Source organism: Xyrauchen texanus, chromosome 11, assembly GCF_025860055.1.
Source record: "Xyrauchen texanus isolate HMW12.3.18 chromosome 11, RBS_HiC_50CHRs, whole genome shotgun sequence".
In the NCBI taxonomy this organism is placed as follows: domain Eukaryota; kingdom Metazoa; phylum Chordata; class Actinopteri; order Cypriniformes; family Catostomidae; genus Xyrauchen; species Xyrauchen texanus.
In genome coordinates, this window is record NC_068286.1 from 39,720,712 (window position 1) to 39,742,650 (window position 21,939).

General features: G+C 36.9%; 1 protein-coding gene across 7 annotated transcripts in view; it reads right to left on the minus strand.

Moving 5' to 3' along the window:
• The window catches only part of LOC127651909 (calcium/calmodulin-dependent protein kinase type II delta 2 chain-like), a 61,009-nt gene that overhangs the window by 13,539 nt on the left and 25,531 nt on the right, over window positions 1–21,939 (minus strand). For 5 of the 7 annotated variants that reach the window (XM_052137967.1, XM_052137966.1, XM_052137964.1 and 2 more), the window contains exons 6-14: window positions 20,672–20,744; window positions 20,092–20,194; window positions 19,084–19,167; window positions 16,057–16,151; window positions 14,870–14,992; window positions 14,697–14,780; window positions 11,350–11,392; window positions 7,290–7,330; window positions 5,597–5,656 (exon numbers count right to left, since the gene is read on the minus strand). In XM_052137967.1, coding sequence (XP_051993927.1) covers window positions 5,597–5,656; window positions 7,290–7,330; window positions 11,350–11,392; window positions 14,697–14,780; window positions 14,870–14,992; window positions 16,057–16,151; window positions 19,084–19,167; window positions 20,092–20,194; window positions 20,672–20,744 — 706 coding nt within the window. The remainder of the gene's footprint in view (window positions 1–5,596; window positions 5,657–7,289; window positions 7,331–11,349; window positions 11,393–14,696; window positions 14,781–14,869; window positions 14,993–16,056; window positions 16,152–19,083; window positions 19,168–20,091; window positions 20,195–20,671; window positions 20,745–21,939) is intronic. The other 2 variants (XM_052137968.1, XM_052137965.1) reach the window with 1 other exon arrangement.

Below are 21,939 nucleotides of genomic sequence, written 5' to 3' on the forward strand. Positions count from 1 at the left end.
GAAACTTGCAATAAAGGGCACACATTCCACATAATTATTAAAATCACAACTAAGCATTTAGTACTAACTGTACAGAAACAGATATATGGCAGGTATGTAAAACAGATAGATCTACACATATACTGTTATAGTAACTAAATATTATTTTTTCTGAACAAAATGTAAGAGGTGTGTTCCAATGCAAAGCCCACTGCCATGACAACACTGGCTGGGTGTTGCAGTTGTGAAGGTACTTTGAATGATCACTCCTTTGCTGCGTTCACACCGGACGCGAATAGCGCGTCAGGCGCGAGTGATTTCAATGTTAAGTCAATGCAGACGCGAATACGCCTCATTCGCGCGTCAAGTTCGCGCGAATGGCGCGAATTGAGCGTCTGGCGCGTTACGCGCGAATGGTGCATTTTGTGCATTCACGCGTTTGACGCGAATTCGCGTCTGCCGCCCGAGTTGAAAAATCTGAACTTTGGCGTCAATTCGCGCCGCGTTAACCAATCAGGAGCCTAGCTGCCTGCTGTCACTCAGGAGGTAAAGTATGTAAACTCCCGCTCGGAATCTTTCATTCCAAAATCACTTCCAGCTAACTTATGGAGGAAAAATTAATTATTGCTGTAAGCAGTCACCCAGAATTGTACGATTCCACTTCATATTTTTACAGAGACAGGAACAAAAAGGACCTCGCTTGGAAGAGGGTCAGTGAGGAGATTGGGCAACCTAGTAAGTTGTAAATACAAATTAATCTTTAATATTTGTCCACTTCTTTACGATAGAAATGCTACAGTCACTGTAATTTCTTGAACAAGAACATGTGGACATCAAAACATGCAAACTCTGAGCGAGGGTTTACAGTTTTATTGAAATTGCGGGACAACAGGTCATCAAACTGGGCGCGGGACAAGCGGAAGTACCGCTGAAAGCGGCCGTCATCCAGGCGCAGCTCCTGGAGCAAATGATGAAATTCGCCGAACTGGGAATGCCTCCGGAGGGTCTGGTGGACCCAAGTACGGCGACGACGACCCATACGCCGCTGTTCTGCTCTCCAGAGCAAATACAGAGCGGTGACTCTCTCCACGAATGCTCGATCAACATCAGCCATCTTGTAAAAAGATGGCCGTCAACGGGTTTCGCCTCCGGAGTTTCATCGGATTTCGCCTCCGACACTTTGAATCCATTCGCGCGTCAAGAGCGAAATTGACGCGCGTAAAAAACAAAAGTTTGAAGCGAAATTTACGCGCGTCAATTTAGCTCTTGACACGCGAATGGATTCAAAGTGGTCAAGCGTATAACTAGACGCGGTAGGCGCGAATTTGACGCGCTATTCGCGTCCGGTGTGAACGCAGCATAGGATAGTTCACCCTTTACCCAGCCTCATGCCATACCAGATGTGTATGACTTTCTTTCTAGCTTGAAACAAACGAATATTTTTAGACAAATATCTCAAATTTGTAGGTCTATTCAATGCAACTGGTGGTGACCAGTACTTTTAAGCACCAAAAAAGTAATCTGTTTGACTTCAGCAGTTACATCCATGTCTTCAGAAGCTAGATAGGAGTGGGTAAGAGACAAATCAATATTTAAGTCCTTTATTAAATACATTTAAACTTTCAGTTACTTAAAAATGTTCCCTTTCACATTTTTCTTTTGTTTTTAGTTATTCACATTCTTCATGCATATCGCCACCTAATGTGAGGGAGGAGAATTTATAGTAAAAAAGGACATAAATATTTTTCTGTTTTCACCCACACCTATCAAAATTGCTTCTGAAGACAATTTCATTTTTGGGTGAACTATCCCTTTAATGTATTGGACATTAAAGGAGGGACGACTCTAAAGTAATTTAGAAAAGTAATACAGTGAAAATACAGTAGTAAAAGTGACGCCTGCCATAACAAGCACCACCTAATATATATATATATATATATATATATATATATATATATACACTCACCTAAAGGATTATTAGGAACACCTGTTCAATTTCTCATTAATGCAATTATCTAATCAACCAATCACATGGCAGTTGCTTCAATGCATTTAGGGATGTGGTCCTGGTCAAGACAATCTCCTGAACTCCAAACTGAATGTCAGAATGGGAAAGAAAGGTGATTTAAGCAATTTTGAGCGTGGCATGGTTGTTGGTGCCAGACGGGCCGGTCTGAGTATTTCACAATCTGCTCAGTTACTGGGATTTTCACGCACAACCATTTCTAGGGTTTACAAAGAATGGTGTGAAAAGGGAAAAACATCCAGTATGCGGCAGTCCTGTGGGCGAAAATGCCTTGTTGATGCTAGAGGTCAGAGGAGAATGGTCCGACTGATTCAAGCTGATAGAAGAGCAACTTTGCCTGAAATAATCACTCGTTACAACCGAGATATGCAGCAAAGCATTTTTGAAGCCACAACACGCACAACCTTGAGGCGGATGGGCTACAACAGCAGAAGACCCCACTGGGTACCACTCATCTCCACTACAAATAGGAAAAAGAGGCTACAGTTTGCAAGAGCTCACCAAAATTGGACAGTTGAAGACTGGAAAAATGTTGCCTGGTCTGATGAGTCTCGATTTCTGTTGAGACATTCAGATGGTAGAGTCAGAATTTGGCATAAACAGAATGAGAACATGGATCCATCATGCCTTGTTACCACTGTGCAGGCTGGTGGTGGTGGTGTAATGGTGTGGGGGATGTTTTCTTGGCACACTTTAGGCCCCTTAGTGCCAATTGGGCATCGTTTAAATGCCACGGCCTACCTGAGCATTGTTTCTGACCATGTCCATCCCTTTATGGCCACCATGTACCCATCCTCTGATGGCAGGATAATGCACCATGTCACAAAGGTCGAATCATTTCAAATTGGTTTCTTGAACATGACAATGAGTTCACTGTACTAAAATGGCCCCCACAGTCACCAGATCTCAACCCAATAGAGCATCTTTGGGATGTGGTGGAACAGGAGCTTCGTGCCCTGGATGTGCATCCCACAAATCTCCATCAACTGCAAGATGCTATCCTATCAATATGGGCCAACATTTCTAAAGAATGCTTTCAGCACCTTGTTGAATCAATGCCACGTAGGATTAAGGTAGTTCTGAAGGCGAAAGGGGGTCAAACACAGTATTAGTATGGTGTTCCTAATAATCCTTTAGGTGAGTGTGTGTATATATATATATATATATATATATATATATATATATATATATATAAAACGTCAAACAAATTTGGGAAAATATGTAAAAGTATACATAATATATGTCATGTACAGTATAGTGTCTGTCATATATGGCCTTGCCTGCCATATATCCGATTTCTGTTATGGGAGTTGCAATCAGTAAAGCACAAGAAATTCAACTATGAATATGTTTACTCTTGCAATATGCATTAGATCTTGGTTTCAAACCATTTTTCACTGGATCACTGCTAAGATGTGGTCACAGAGAGAGAGAGAGAGAGAGAGAGAGAGAGAGAGAGAGTGGCAGATACAAAGTAATTAATCAGCCTGGTGGTCTTTGAGTGGGACTGAGCTTATTTGATCGTAATGTCATGTCTGATCACCACCAGATCAGAGAAAATTACATATACACACTTGTCATTTGTCTAAGAAACATCACCCTCAGAGAGTTAAATGTATGTGTGTGTGAGAAATTGAGCGAGAAAAAGAAACAGTTTAGGTGTGTGTCAGTTTGAGTACGTCACAGTGTCATCAGTCCGAGAGTCATGCCTGTTTGCACATGTCTGCGTCATTATGCTAAGCAAACAATGTGAAGCTGCAGACAGTGAAGAGCTCTAAGCATATGACCCTATCAAAGCAATGCCAACACCAGCCATGCACTGCACAGCATTCACTCCAAGCATTCAAATTAAGCCAGAGAAAGACCCTCAGAGCCTTTATTTGACAATATTTAGATGTAAACTTAATGAGTAAACGCGAATGGGAAAAATAGAGCAGGCAAACGGCAATTAGTAGCTTTTGATGTTTTCAGAGAAAATATGATTGAATACACCTTTTAAATTTCTTTGAATTTGAAGATTACATGGAATCATTACACATATGTGAAATTAAAGGTGACATACAGTATGATATGGTCATGCAAGGTCTCAGTCTGAACTTTGGGAAAAAGGACATACTAACAACGCCAGATTTACAAACCCTTTTTTTTTTCTTTATAAAGCATTAATTGTCTTAATTTAGCTTTAAGATGATTATATCACTTTGTGTACTGTCATACTTTTTAATTTGACTGGATAATAAAATAGTTTAGAGCTAGTACATCTATTTTTCTTAAGCTCTTCCTTGAAGATATTGGGTTCACATCTTAAATATATTTTAAGCAGCTTAAAGGAAAAGTTCACCCAAAAATGAAAATTCCCTAATCATTTAATCACCCTGTCTAGGTCCACACAATGCAAGTGAATGGTGACCAAAATGTTGAAGCTCCTGTGTTTCAATCCATATCTTCAGAAGTGATACGATAAGTGTGGGTGAAAACCAGATCATTATTTAAATCCTTTTTTACTATAAATGATCCTCCCTGCAGGTAGGTGGCGATTTGCACAAAGAATGCGAATCGCCAAAAACAAATGAAGAATGTGAAATTGAAAGGGGAGCGTGATAGTAAAAAAAGGACTTACCTATTTATCTGTTTCTCACCAACACTTTTCATATTGCTTCTGAAGATATGGATTTAACCTCAGGAGTCGTATGGATTACTTTTATTCTGCCTTTATGTGCTTTTGGAGCTTAATATTTTTGGTACCCATTCACTTGCTCTGAAAGGACCTACAGAGCTGAGATATTCTTCTAAAAATCTTTGTTTATGTTAATTTGTCAACCTTGTGAATTGCCTACTTAGATATCATTTTAGGGTGTTTTCACACTTTGTTCGATTGCTTGGACCGAACCCGAGTTGGACTCCATTATCAAGGGGTCTCGGGTGCGGTTCTCTGGTGCGCACCCAAGTTCGGAAAACAATTTTAATGTCATTAGAACCCGGGTGCACATCAAACGTACTAGTTTGAAAGCATCTGTAAGGCATCATAGGCACACTCCCAACATGAAGGCTGTTCCAAATGTAGGCAGTGACATTTTACTGCCTTCCTACATGCCTTTTTTAGCCAAATTACAAGGCAGAAAGACATTTATCCTTCATGGATATGGCAATTCAACAATGCATTGCGTCAAACAGTAAAAAACCAATCCAGTATGGTGGATACAGTAGATTCGAGAGTAATGTTGACTAAAAATAGGCCTACTATACATGTTATTTGTCACAATATATGACTTTCACAAATGTTGTTTTTTTTAAACATAATTTTTTATCCTTGTTGAAAAATCATATTGTTAGCTTAGCACCATGCTAAAATAATACTAGTTTCTACTAATCACGTCGTTTTTGTAGACTCTGTAGAGAGTATCAGTTACATGTGAGGATAGAATGCTGCCATATAAGGTAGCAGCATGTAGGGTGTAGACCGCAAGACAGCACACTACGTTTTGGTATAGAGCTATTATTATGAAAGGAAAATAAATCTGGCTCGTTGTTTAGCAGGGGAGGGTCTAGTGAGGTGATGACATGCAAAGGGTAGGGTTGTTGTTGTGGTACCAGTGCTGGGGCAGGGCCTGTGTCTTTGGGGCTGCTGGCTAGGTTGGTTTTGTTGTTAACCTGTAAGTGGGATGAGGAGCAAATCACACATTAACAAATTTTACACTGACGGGGTCTACTATATCAAACTAGGGTTACAAAATTCCACAAGACAAGGAAAAGAAGTGCAAGAGTTCTGTGACAGAAAACAGATACACAGACAGACACAGATATACATGAGGGAACTGATGATGTCAATTTATGTGATGAATACAACAGCAGTCACATGTGATGGACACAAGCGTGGACATATAATCTGCCACAAATAATACAATAAATAATCCATAAATTTGTGAGTAATTTTTGTGCCACTAGCACTCGCAGAATTGGAAAAATAATGTCTGCTTTTAAACAGGCTTCCCAAACTGCATTGACTTTCTTTGTTTAGGAAACAGATACACTAATGTTTAAGCTTATGTTACACATTAAGCTTGAATAGAAATACTTTAACATTTATTAAATTACACGCAGCAGCATTAAAATTCTAAGTTTTCATTATTTTTGTATTCATTAATTATTATTTACTTATTTTGGATTATTACACTTACTTTTTCAATTAACTTCATTAACCTTAATATCTACCATATAATATATCCATATTATTAAACAGCTCTCTGGAATATTCTATTCTGATTGGCCAATGGTGCCACCTACTGGTCTGATATTTCCCTGTAACAACCGCACATCCAGATATAAGACTATTCATCTGGGTATTTGCAATCCATCGATCACTGTGCGATCTCTACAAGTAAACTAATAAATAATTTTAACTCAAATTAGTGTTTCATGTGTATTTGTTTGGCAAGTAGTCTTGTAATAAGATGCATAATGTGCAGTCAGACGTTCATTAATTAGACAATAAACACCAACAGAACTCTGATGCAAACCGGAGGTTGATTTCAGTCGTTCAGCAATTTATTTATTCTAACATAATAACATAACTTGTTTATGTCCATGCATTTATTCATGTAATAAGCAGGATTATGTACAGGCAGCCTGTTGTAATCACAAAATCATTTATCTGTGATACAACCGGCTGACTGTACATTACCCACTACATGTTGGATAATGGCCACATTTATTTCAAATAGCTTGTTCTATGAGAGATTTAGTGAATTTATTTCAACAACTTAAATAAAATCTAATAAAGACAAAAAAGACACATGAGTGACAGGATTGTTGGAAAAATCCATATCATTATTTGTTACTCATATCACAAACTGGGTGTCAGAAGCATTTGTTCTGACAGGATGTTTTTTTTTGGATCCAGCAAATTCAGGGAATTAACTAAACATTTCAAGGTCAAAATAGATTTATGTTTCCAAATCTTTTCTTTTTCATAATAGAACCTGAAAATTGGAATTAAAATGGAATGAATTGAAATGCCACACAACACTCTCATTAAAAAATGCATTGTTTTTGAATTGGAAACTCAAATTAAAATTAAAATAATTAATTAATTAATTTCTTAATTAAAAACCTTAGTATTTCTGAAAAAACAACCAGCAAACAACAGCATAAACCTGATGGATGCACAATGTTTTTGCTTTCAGATTATTTTCAGGTATTGCCAAGTACTTACGGTAGGTTATTTTATACTGTAGGCTACATCTGGGTTTTGCAAAAGGATAACTAGGGAACAAACTTAACCCACCTTAACACCATCTGTCTTCTTGTTCAACAAGCTTTTGGCTGCTGTTGGTTGAAAAATGAAAGGGAACCATTAATATTTACATATTAGAACATTACAAATCTATTAGGAAACATGCAGCAGGCATTCTGGGATTACAGTTCTCCTAATTGTGATACAAGAACTCTGGCAGGAAACACATAACACAGTCATATTTCATTTTTAGGATAGGAACTCTATTGTTTCCTACACACAATGCAATACTAAATCAAAATCAGAGCAACATCTAGCAAATCTATTCTTAGAGGATACGTGTGTTTGTGTTCAAATTTTTATTTAGTATTCCAACTTCTTCTAAGTGTAATTTGATGCTGAGAAATAGGTTTTGAACAAGGAATATTTAGGGAAATATGTAGTATTTAAAAAAAACATTTCTTTGAAAATGATTTCACAACTCAGCAGTTTATGTGCTATTGTTTGTGGTTATTGTACATAAACTCATAAACAAAAGTTGTAAAAGTAGAAAATAGAACTTCTATATCGTGTGGCATCAATAATACTGATAAAAATATTTTTTTTGAGTGAACAAAAAGTCCAACAAAATAAAAAAAAATAAAAAATTATCCTCAAACATGAGTTCTCACACAATTCTTGTAGTTCTTGTATAAAGAGCACAAGATGTAAAACATGAGTAAATAATTTGTAAATGCAATTTGTAAATAAATAATAAAAGGAGGCTATTTGTGATAATAAAAGAGGACGATATATATATTTCGTACATATTTAGAAATATACTGTATATTTTAGCATAATCCTGGCAATTAGGTTCATATTCGTGATACTATATTTTTTAGAATATAGCATGCTAATATAGTTTACAGTATTCAAACTGCACACATTTGTCCTCGAAGAAAGAGTTGCTTTGAATTGAGCTTATCATAATGACCATAAAGCTATAGTTGGCTCAAAGCTTTTCTATAATTTTATTGTAATATGTATCCAAAATATACTTAAACAATTGGCATTTCAAAATCTTTGCACCATAGCTTATATACTGTATATAACATTCCAGTAAATGAACATATCCAGATGGAAATGTAACCAGAAAATGCACAAGCACTCAAGATACTTATTCTATGAGCAAGACCAATTACTCCCTCAGTAACGTAAAACTAGGAATTATTATTGTGATTACATTCATAACACACCACATGTTATTACATTATTCAAATGTAACATTTCATTTATAATTCCTGCTTACGGCATGACTGCATAAGCGTTGAATATTTTTTTTTACAGATTTCACATTTTGAAAGATTACATGTAATTTCTAAACGTTATGGTGATGTGATGAACGTAACCTGTTTGATCACATGCAAACAAGGATAATTAGTATCTCATAGTTACAGGGAAGTGTGTCAAACAAGCAAACCAGTTGACTGGTTGGAGTAAAAACACATCCCCTTCTCAAGTCCAATTTGATTCTTACCTCACGGGACAAACAGGACCCACCCCAACCCAAAAAACAAAACAAAAAAAAGGAGATAAAGAAATGTTGAACAGGAAGGACATTTTAAATAAAAAGTCTGAAAAAAGTACTGTACCACTTCATTTAAAAAAAACCTGTTGATACGCACCCCCTTTTTGAACACAAACCATGAAAATGACATACCTGAACTTAAATGGTTTTATTTACTGGACCCTTTGGAGTTTGGACACAGTCGCAGTATCTTTTTCGCAGGCTTTATTTCACAAGTTTCAGAATTAACATATGTTGTTATTTTGTAAAGTTAGAGAAGCTGAAGTTTATAGTAATGGAAATATTTTGTGCTGAACATGTTTTTATAATCTAAAAAAACTATAATAAAAGTGACAAGACAACCCAGAAATACAATGTTCTAAAAACCACAAGTCTAAAGAAGTTATGTTTCAAATTTGAAGATGATCTAACAAAAAAAGAGGTTCCTGCAAATCACTGGCGGTGTACAGAGTAAAATTAAGGCTCCGCCTTTCAAGACAACACAAAATCTGACTGCACTGCTTGGCTATTATGAATAAAACTATGCACCATTTTTTAAAATAGACTTTGGAGACATGCTCATTTTGTTTATGAGACTCTAATCTAAAAGATCATATACAGTTTTACAACATGAATGCTGCTCAGATTGCATAGTTTGTTGTAGAACGATGACGAAGGGTAATTCTTTCAGGAGAGATCTCATGTAAACAATGGAGAATATATAAATATTTCTCAGATTGATCACTTTTATGTACTAAAAAAATGCTATTGGATCTTTTTCAATGGATGCTTGTCTAGACAACTGACCCAAGTGTGGCAAACTGGATTCATCTGGCGATCGCATTTTCATATAAAAGGTATGAAGTCCTGTTTTTATATTGCATGTTTTCATTTGAACTCCTGGCACAAATAACTAAATTGCTGTTTCTGGAGCATTGCTATCGTGAAACAGAGATCAGATATCAATGTTGAACTCCTAGACCTTGGAAAAGATGTATTTATAGATGGTAATTTATATATTAAATGTAAGCAGAGTGATGTTACTACCGCATATAGGCGATTGCATATCAACAGGTAAACAAAAAAAGGTAACACCAAATGTTTTTAAATAAAATCAAAATTGTAAAAATACAAATAAATGTAAAAATGAAATCAATAACAAGATTTATATAAAAATAATAAAGAAATTATGCTATTATAAATCAAGAACACCACACTGTATATACACTCACCTAAAGGATTATTAGGAACACCATACAAATAATGTGTTTGACCCCCTTTTGCCTTCAGAACTGCCTTAATTCTACGTGGCATTGATTCAACAAGGTGCTGAAAGCATTCTTTAGAAATGTTGGCCCATATTGATAGGAAAGCATCTTGCAGTTGATGGAGATTTGTGGGATGCACATCCAGGGGAAGAAGCTCCCGTTCCACCACATCCCAAAGATGCTCTATTGGGTTGAGATCTGGTGACTGTGGGGGCCATTTTAGTACAGTGAACTCATTGTCATGTTCAAGAAACCAATTTGAAATGATTCGAGCTTTGTGACATGGTGCATTATCCTGCTGGAAGTAGCCATCAGAGGATGGGTACATGGTGGCCATAAAGGGATGGACATGGTCAGAAACTATGCTCAGGTAGGCCGTGGCATTTAAACGATGCCCAATTGGCACTAAGGGGCCTAAAGTGTGCCAAGAAAACATCCCCCACACCATTACACCACCACCACCACCACTAGCCTGCACAGTGGTAACAAGGCATGATGGATACATGTTCTCGTTCTGTTTACGCCAAATTCTGACTCTACCATCTGAATGTCTCAACAGAAATCGAGACTCATCAGACCAGGCAACATTTTTCCAGTCTTCAACTGTCCAATTTTGGTGAGCTCTTGCAAACTGTAGCCTCTTTTTCCTATTTGTAGTGGAGATGAGTGGTACCCGGTGGGGTCTTCTGCTGTTGTAGCCCATCCGCCTCAAGGTTGTGCGTGTTGTGGCTTCACAAATGCTTTGCTGCATACCTCGGTTGTAACGAGTGGTTATTTCAGGCAAAGTTGCTCTTCTATCAGCTTGAATCAGTCGGCCCATTCTCCTCTGACCTCTAGCATCAACAAGGCATTTTCGCCCACAGGACTGCCGCGATACTGGATGTTTTTCCCTTTTCACACCATTCTTTGTAAACCCTAGAAATGGTTGTGCGTGAAAATCCCAGTAACTGAGCAGATTGTGAAATACTCAGACCGGCCCGTCTGGCACCAACAACCATGCCACGCTCAAAATTGCTTAAATCACCTTTCTTTCCCATTCTGACATTCAGTTTGGAGTTCAGGAGATTGTCTTGACCAGGACCACACCCCTAAATGCATTGAAGCAACTGCCATGTGATTGGTTGATTAGATAATTGCATTAATGAGAAATTGAACAGGTGTTCCTAATAATCCTTTAGGTGAGTGTACAGTATGTGGCAAAATAAAGAATGTTACAGCTGTAGAAGAAATCAAAACCTTATGTTGCAGACACACACATAAACACACCCAATGCAAATATACACAGTGCAAGACATACCTGAGAAGTTTCTTGTGACCAGGAGAGTGGTCAAAATTGCACCCTGATTGCATTTAAAGGTTGGCAAATGAAAGAGAAGGGGAAAAGAAAACAAGCAAGAAAGAAAGGAAAGGGGGAACCATTTAGAAGCTATAGCAGGAGAAATGCATACCCTCGTTTTTCTACAATCCCAATTCTGGAAAAGTTGGAACAGTATGAAAAATGCTAATAAAAACAAAAAGGAGTGATTTGTAAATTGTATTCACCCTTCACTATATTGAAAGCTCTACAAATACACATTATATGATGTTTTTCCTTGTGAATTTCATTGTTTTTTAAAAAAGTACAGTCATTTCAAATCAGATGATTGCAACACGCTCTAAAAAGTTGGGACAGTCGAGTGTTTACCACTGTGAAACATCACATTTTCTTAAATTAACACTTATTAAGTATTTGGGCACTGAAGACACAAGTTTGTTAAGTTTAGAAAGTGGAATTTTCCCCAATCATCCATTATACAGGTCTTTAGCTATACAATTGTACGGGGGTCTTCATTGCTGTATGGTGTGCTTCATAATGCGCCACACATTCTTAATTGGAGACAGCCCATACAGACGCTGGCTTTTGGACCTCACGCTAATTAGGGATGGGCATTTTTGTTGATTTCTTATTTCGATCGTTGATAGGTCTCAAAAACGAGTACTCGAGGGGCGGGGCGTGAGCGGGGGGCGGGGCGTGTCCGTCATGGAGATAATGAAAATATTATAAGATTGTTATGAAAATGTTAAATAAATAAAATAACATAAAAACATGTCTATGAAAACATGAACTATAAAAAATAACACTGCTTATGCTGCATCAATGTTATCGAAAAACAAACATCTGAAATAGAATAGCTGCATTAGGTGAAGCTGAAGAATAAATTAACACATGACGCATCCTATGAGATTAATCAGATATCCTAGATACACAACATAACGTAACATTACAACTTGTATCTGCACAAAAGGATGCAAATGCAGTTACGTGCTTTAGTCAGAGAGTGTAACTCCTGTTGTGGATGCGCTTCTAACAGCGCGCTGAAACACGGGCAAGCAAAAATAATTCACAACATTCTATAGTGTTCTCATAATGTTATGTATATTTCTGATTACAGTATTTTCATCTACTTTATCAAGTGATTGCTGACATCGCCTATATATTGGCTAAAATTATGACATTTTAGTCAGAGTAAAACTGACTTAAATTATTGAACAACACATGATGATTATTGATGAATTATGAATATAATTTAAAGGATATTTTCAACACAAGATAAAAACTGTGACAAAAGGGTGTTGATTTTCATCGTGATTGCTTTTAGGCTACTTTATTCAACTGTAATTTTTTAATTAAACGTTGTCTTCAATATTACTTTAGCAGCTTATTTCAACAGTGCTTTTGAAACAACAACAAAAACGAACGGCTTAGTTTTTATTTTCAAAGCTACAGAAAAAAGACATCCTGTATATTTACCACGACTGATGAAACTTAAACATAGGCTACATCCTACATATTTTTGTTCAAAAAGAGGAGTCGGTCTACCTGCACAGGTGAGAGGCGTGTGCAGGGTCTATTCACAATTAGCCCGGTGGTGGAAAAAATGTGCTCCGCTGGAACAGATGTCGCAGGAACAGCGAAGTACAATGCTTATCTTGTAAACCGATTCTCATTTACCTTCCACCACAGAAAATGATCCTGGATTCATGGCTCACTGAAGTAACTTTAGATTTCGTTGTCACGCGAACAAAAATTACTCACGCCGTAATCCTCACCAAAAAGTGTGTCGAACGCCGTAATTGCTGCTCGATCAGGCAGAGAGTCACTTTGTATGGGTGTGACAGAATTTGTAACAGTGTTGTAAAGCTGTTTCAGATGCTCCTTTACTCTCTCTCTCAAAGCTCTGTCTCAAGAAACTTCAGATGTTTGTGTGTTGGATCCAATGTTGCGACAGTACTGGATAAGTTTGTGTTCAGGTTCTTTCTGCTGTTGTTATTTGTGGATCTGGCTACGTTGCATTTCTGTCTGACGGTAAAAGATGCGATGCTCATCTGAGTTGCCTCGCTGGTATTGCAAGACATTTTATGTACAAATACTGTTTCTCTCTGTTCTTTGTTCTGGACTTTGGACCGCACGCTCTGGCAACGTTAACCAATCAGAGCTCAAGGTGCCGCCCAAAATTCTGCTACAACCAATCAGAAACAATGAAAAAAATCTGTCTTTTTTTAAACTCACGATCATTGTTTTTATGATCGATCGTCGCTGTCACGTTTGAGTACTCGAGTACTCGAGCACAATTGCCCATCCCTAACGCTAATAAACCCTTTTCCTCTTTGGCCTGGATATCACAATGGCTTTGTTTTTCAAAAACTTTTTGAAATGTGGACTCTTCAGGCCAAAAACAAAGTTCCACTGTTCTACTTTCCATCTAAGATGAGACCGAGTCCAAAGGCAGTGCTTCTGGACAGTGTTGATGTAGGGCTTCTGCTTTGGCATAGTAAAGTCTTAACTTGTATCTGTGGATGCAGCGGCGAATGGTGTTGACTAACAAAGGTTTACTAAAGTAATCCCAAACCCATGTTCATGAAATCTATTACAGATGAATGCTGTTTTTTAAGACCATGATGTCTGAGTGATCAGAGATCACATGCATCCAGAAGTGTTTTTGTCTTGCCCTATACGCACCCATTCCTTGAATCTTTTAAATATATTGTGCACTGTAGAGGTTGAAATGCCCAAAATCCTTCGAATTTGTCTTTGGAGAACATTGCTCTCAAAGTGCTGGATTACATGCTGAAGTATCTGTAGGCAAATTGACACGTCTCGAATGGTCCTTGCTCTTAAAGGACTAGGCTGTTTTTGGAGGCTCCCTATATACTATGGCACGATTGCCTCACCTGTTTAACATTTCACATCGCCTTCTTTTTTCAACTCGTCAAATTGTTATTAGTCTTAAATTGCCCCGTCTCAACTTTTTTGGAGCGTGTTGCAATCATCTTATTTTAAATGACTGTACATTTTATAAAAACAATGAAATTCACAAGGAAAAACATCATATAATGTGTAGTTTAAGTGCTTTCAATATAGCAAAGGGTGAGTAGAATTTACAAATCACCCCTTTTTGTTTTTATTAGCATTTTTCATACTCTCCCAACTTTTTTAGGTTTAGGGTTGTATAATGTCTTTAAAATGTATTTGCAGGATAATTCGCCCACCACAAATGACAAGTATCTAGAATATCTTGGCCATTGAAAAACCCAAATAATTCTACGCTAGTCAAATGACCTATGAAAGAAGTTGACGAAGGAGAAAACCAGACAGAAGCTAACCTTGAGTTTCCTTCTGGCATTGAACTTCTTCAAACACTCCACAGTTTCCTGTCTGTGCATCATGGAGGCTACAGTGGAGCGTTGCTGGAGAGAGGAAAAAATAATGATTACGAGTGATAAGCGAGGATTACATTTTTTTTTGTGTGTTTGTATGTGGATGATGAAACACATACACAGATCCAAGGGTGTTTGAGGGCTTCAGCAGCTGTGATGCGTTTCGAAGGATTGATGGTCAGCATCTTATTAATCAGATCTTTAGCATCTGGGGTTACTGTGTCCCACTCGGGAGAGGGAAACTACAAACAGATATAAAATGGTTCCTTATCACAAGTAATGAATCAGTTAATGACTATGTATGACTTGTCAGCCTTGGAACCCAGAATCATAGCGTAATTATATCAATTTATTATCAGAGTTATCCAACATATTAAAATATTATCAGCAGATTTATAAGCAATCTCATCTAATTTTTCATTCTAAGTTTTAACATAGTCATTGAGGTGCTAAAATGATTGATCACAGTTTATTCAAATTTCTAATTTCTAATTTCCCTTCCAGTTCACTAGGACATGTTCTTGGCTCATCACTGCTTTTTAGGATTAATGGCAATTTGTGCAAATTTAAATCTTGAGCATACATTAAGAACAAATCTTTAAGTGATGACTTGAGTGCCTACATAGGCAGCTGCCTTCAAATGGGCCATTCACACAAAACACATTCTTGCATTTAATAACAGCTAACTACAGAATAGAACAGAACTTCTTTTCATTTGAAACAGAATCTTTAAAATGTAGTGTCATGTGTATTTTGTTTATTCATGTCTTTCATGTCTTTTATTTTGAAAAGTTTAGTTCTTGTTTCAAGTCATGTGTTCCCTGGTCATGTGATTCCTGTTTCCCTCATTGTTCATGTGTCTTGTTTTCATTGGGTTATTGTCTTGCTATCAGTTCTGTTTGTTCATTGGTCATCTTTGTCATGTGTTCTCCCATGTCTAGTATTGAAGCCATTGTGTTTTCCATTGTTCCTTGTCAGGTATTGTGTTTGGAAACGTGTTTATGTCAAGCCATGTTTATGTCAAGTCAAGTTTTAAGTCAAGTTCATGTTTATGTTTCACATTTGTAGTTTCACATTTATTAATACATTTGCATTTGGGTTCATCACATTATCATCGTCATCATCGTCTTTGTCATTGCCAGCACCAGCATCCTTCCACAAGCATGATCAGCTCGCACTAGCTTTTGCACCAAGTGCACGCTTATGCCTTGAAATGTTACCTTGGTATGCGTCTCACTATTTTTGGGAAAAGAGCTTTAGTCTGTCCATCTCTGTGATCATCAAAAATGTAGTTAGTCAGACTTACGTCATAGGCACCAGCCTTGATCTGCTGGTAGAGGCGATGCTGGTCTTCATCCCAAAATGGTGGATATCCAACCAGCAGAATGTAGAGAATCACACCTATATGCAGGGTTGGGGAGTAACGAAATACATGTAATGGGATTACGTATTTAAAGTACAAAATATAAGTAACTGTATTCCACTACAGTTACAATTTAAATAATTGGTATTAACAATATAGTTACATTCATAAAGTATGTTGATTACTGAAGAGATTACTTTGCATTTTGTTGTCATTTGTTTAATTTAATATTTAGTCCTGTCAGATGGAAAACATATATACATATAAATGATGTGATCCAAAGTGCATTTGAACAGCAGTGAAACACTTCCTTATGATGTGCTACATTCATATGAGCAGACATAAAAGTAAGTTTGAAGTAAGTTTGGAGCAGAAGAAATGGAAATAAACCTTATGTAAATTGTCAGCTTTACGCTAAGCTAAAATGCTATTTCTAGCCATTTTACATGCACAAGTTACCAGACACTGTAAAACTTTTACCCCGAGATATAGTTTAGTCTGACAAATCACGGAGCCAAACAGCAAAGTCTGTATTCCACACATTTAATGGCAGATACACAGGCTGCTCTTCTCATACATGAGAAAATTAACAAACCATTAGCGTCACAAAACATAAAAGTATAATAAAGGTCAGGGAGAGCATATTTTTCATCATCCTTCTGCACCTGCACCTGCACACAGACTGAGCTGAGTAACTCTCTAATCACACAGCACACGCAAATTATGCAAATTATATGGTCAGCGTATTAAAGGTACCCTGCATACTAATAGAATGCATGTAAATACATTCTTTTAATTGTTACAGAACGATCATATTTTTCTATCAAGAAAATTCACGTTGGATCATAATAAATTTTTTATAGTTAGCCCTTTGATATTAGGGCAAAAAATTATATTCTTTATAATAATTTTTGTATTGTTTTCCTGTAAAAATATCTAAAAATCCTTAAAACAAGATCAATTTGATTTATCTTGTTTTAGAAGCAACACTGCATATCATATTTAGGTTTTTCAGAGAATGTATTTTTAACATGTGTATTTTGTCTTACTGTACAGGCTATAGAGATTTTATAGTCAAAATAAGAGAAAACAATCTACCATAGGACAAACACAGGACCACATGAGACTACACAACTAAATAAAATACCTATATATATACTTATATACCTATATAATGTGCGCGTGCAAACATGTGCAAAAAGTACGGGACAGTACAAGACATTTCTGACAATGAACAGGACAAGGCACAGTGAGAGACACTGCAGCGCCGACCAGTACACAGTAGTGCAAAAAGATGACAGTTTCTAAAAACGTAAACATAACATACTATGAGATAGTGTTCTACGCACATAGCAGGTATTGAGGTAGCAGACAGTTATAAAGTGACAGTAATTAAAGTGCAACTCAGAACACGTGTGTGTGTGTGTGTGTGTGTGTGTGTGTGTGTGTGTGTGTGTGTGTGTGGGTGTGTCAAGCTGAGAAGATCATCGGGGTCTCTCTTCCCTCCATCAAAGACATTTACAAAAAACACTGCATCCTCAAAGCAACCAGCATTGTGTATGACCCCACACACCCCTCACATAAACTTTTCACCCTCCTGCCATCTGGCAAGAGGTACCAAAGCATTTGGGCTCTCACAGCCAGACTGTGTAACAGCTTCTTCCCCCAAGCCATCAGACTCCTCAATACTCAGAGACTGGACTGACACACACACACGTGTCCTGAGTTAAACTTTAATTATTCTCACTTTATACCTGGCTGCTACCTCAATAACTGCTATGTGCATAGAACACTATCTCATAGTATATTATGTTTATGTTTGGCATTTTTAGAAGCTGTCATCTTTTTGCACTACTGTGTACTGGTCGGCACTGTACTGTCTCTCACTGTGCCTATTGTCCTGTTAATGTTAGTAATTTATTGCACTGTCCCGTACTTTTTGCACACGTTTGCACGTGCACATTATATAGGTATGTTATTTAGTCTGTGTAGTCTCATTGGGTTCTGTGTTTGTCCTATGTTGTTTTATGTAGCACCATGGTCCTGGAGGAACATTGTCTCGTTTCACTGTGTACTGTAATAACTGTATATGGTTGAACGACAATAAAAACCACTTGACTTGACTTGATTATTTTACAAATTACATTTTAAAGCATGTATTCTATAATCTGTTGTGGAATCCATTTCAAAAGTAAAACTCCCAACCCTGCCTGTATGAAACAGAGCTCCCATTACTGGCACATTCACATGCTCTTTAAAACAAATAGCCAACTTAAATCTGAACTCCATTGGAAATCAATTCTGATATGATGTTAAGTTGTCTCATGATGTTATCTAGTTGGTAGAGGTTTAGCCAAAGGGTGAACATATGCAATCCATCTGTTATGACTGCTGATGAAATGTCTATTTAGTTAGTTTCCACTATAAAAGGTTTGACTTTCAAACATCTCTAAATGCCACAAACAAAAAAGTACCAAAAGGTACGATGGAACTGCCATGGTTTTAAGGACATAAAGTAAACCGTGATAGTACCATGGTATTCTTTGAAGTACCTTGGAGTACCATTTAAAACCCACAAAACATGACAGAACATCAGTACAATGTTATACAGTACAAAAAAGTATCATGATATTATCATCCAAAGCTATCACTTTACCATGGTAACACCATTGCAAGATGGAAGAAACATCCAAGATGTTTAGTATGAATAACCATGCAATCACCTTTACATCAAGGCTAAACTGAAACATTCACGCAACTGCTTGAAATGACCAAACTAGTTTTAAGCTGAAAAATAGAAAACTATTTACCAAAGACACTCCATTTAGTTGATTAGATTCAACACTGCTTAAAAACTCTATCAGGCTGCAATAATTTAATAAGCAGTTAATGAGCTTTAACAATGACATCCATCAAACCTCACTGTCAGTGATGAGGCTCAAATTTGTATGATTCAGTATTCCTACTTACCACAGGCCCACATGTCCACAGGTTTGCCATAAGGATCTTTCCTCAAGACTTCTGGGGAGAGATACCCTGGAGTACCAGCAAAACCTGTAAATAAAGTGGTTTAGAGAAATGAGTGCACTTTCTACAATTTTAAATTATAGGTTAGTTTTAAAAGCTGGCAAGTCTTACAGTCCTGCAAAATTGGTGATATTAACATTATAGCTACAGTATATAGCAGTGGGTCCTACAGAATCTTTCAGCTCTATACTATACTATACTATACTATACTATACTATACTATACTATACTATACTATACTATACTATACTATGCTAATAAATACATCTTTGATGCTTTATTTGGTCCCACTTTACATAAGGTGTCTTAAACTACTATGCCTTTACTTTAAACTACATACAATACAATGTATTTATTATGTAACCACATATTGTTCTGCAAAATTCTCACAAGATTCACATTTGCTGCTTCTAAAGTTGACATACAGGTAGGTTTAGAAGTAGGGGTAGGGTAAGGGTTAGGTGTAAGGTTAACTGTGTAACTACAGATGTAATTAAATGCAGGTTCTTTAAATATAAGTACAACAACACATATGTACATAATAAGTACAATGTATTAAGTACGTAAAGACACCTATTATAAACACCTATCTTAACTCCTAACTGTCTGTGATTGCTGTCTGTTATTTTTTCCTCAACATTTCTCATTTGTTTTGACCTTTGTTGAATACCTGAAGCTAATTTTTTAATTTCACTTTCTAGTGCACAATCATTATGGATTTTTCTGCCAAATTTCTTGCTAAAATAACAGTTGGTGGTGGTTCAATACTGCTGGAATTCCATCTGATTTAAATTAATAAGGAGATCACTGAATCTGAACAGCCATTGTATGACCCTTCAAATGCCATTTAGACAACTGTTCCTGTCCAAACAGTGCTTAAGCTGGTCTTTTTAGAAAATATGTGTGTATGTTTAAAAAAAAAAAAAAAAAAATGTATTGTGTGATACTTACCAAACCAAGCCTGCTGATCACCCTGGACCTCTATGGCCAAACCAAAGTCTGCAAGCTTAACTGCAGCCCCCTTCATCTTACTGGCCAACAGCAAATTCTCAGGCTTTGAGTATAACAGACGCATACACACATATATCACTTAATGGTCGTAATTCTCCCTATTTAATGGGCTTTTTAGTAAAAGCAGCTATTAAATGAATAAAACATTATTCTATTCTATAAGAGTTCTTCTCTTAACTGTGACTAGACTATGATGACTCACACCTCCTCACCATGTTCAAAGACACATAAGACAATTTGGAAGAAGTACAAAAAAGCTAAATCTGCCATAAAGTCTGTATTGTTTCCGCACAAATGTAGATTGATTATCACTAGCTAAGAAGCTTTGTGAAGATTTCGGTAGACTAAAGGATAAAAGATTAGATGCTCAGACACAGCAGTGCGCTACACAAGGCAATTTTCTATTAGACAATACCAGATCCGGCTACGTCAGACTGTGCTAAATTTGGCACTGGACTGTGCTACATTGAGTGCCACTGTCTGGAGCAGAGTGTGTGAGAGAGTGTGTGTGTGTCCTGACCTTCAGATCCCTGTGGACGATTCCATTAACATGGCAGTGATGAACGCTCTCCAAAATCTGCTGAATGCAGTGACTGCAATACAGAGAGAGAGAGAAAGGTAACACAGAAAGGAAGTATCATTGTGAGTCACAATCAGAAAAAAGGGCGAACTTATTGAGAAAAAGTAATGGAGAATGGGGACTTGATTTGCCTATTATTAAATACGAATGCAGTATGTTGTGGGGGATTGTACATAGAATAATACATTCATGAGAATGCATGCAGTCAATAATCATCTATAAATAACATTCTGCACAGTGCTCTTTTTTTCATTATCCCCAGCCCTAAAGACATCTACACAAATTTTTACTATACAGATGCAAAATTACACTCATAAATAGAGGCAAGGCAGCAAAAGGAAGCGTGTGTAAGTGTGTAATTTATCATCAGTATAAATACATTTTGTGTTAGAGACACCCAGAGAAACTGACATCTTGGAACTCAAAGAGTCATTTGATTAAAAAAAAAACTGTCTGTAAGCAGACTTTATAGAGAAACACATTGACAATAACACATTTACTAATCGGCAGGGCCACATGGAAAAGCTGTGGCCACAGAAAGCTCTGCAGATTTTCAGAGAATTGGCACACCTGTCAAGTTCTACACCCCAAAACACACCACACCCCACCAGTTGCATTTTTGTTTATTTAATTAATTAGTGTAGTACCCACAAATCTGTTTTAAGCTTGGTGCATGTATTTTGATTTTGACACAATTTTATTGTTTGAGAAGAAATTGGAGATTTGATTGTCGTATGGCAAATTCACCAATCTTTTGATTGGTGATTGAGTGTTACATTGTCACCAACAGTCCATTAATTGCCTTTGCAATGATTCTTGGTCTCTGACAGTGCATAAAGTTCTGATAGTGTCAGAAATGTTTTAGTCGCAGCCCCTAAGACTGTATTATTGTACAGCTGACAGTGACAGTTGATGTTGCACTGTCTGTCTTGGCTTTTACCTATTGATCTCGCTATGATCTTGTTGTACAATCTGACAAGCAACAGTCATTAATGACAAAAACAAATAAGAAATACAAATACAGTGTGTACCAGGCCTAAAACATTTTACTAAAAAAATTAAAGGCAGCTAGTTAAGTTTACTTAATTAAAACTAACTAAAGCAACACAATTCTAGAACATTTTGTGAACTTCAATTAATTGCGTTTTAGCCATTTAAATTTGTAAAATGGATGTTAACGTAATCAGATTGTGGTGTTAATGCAGGAC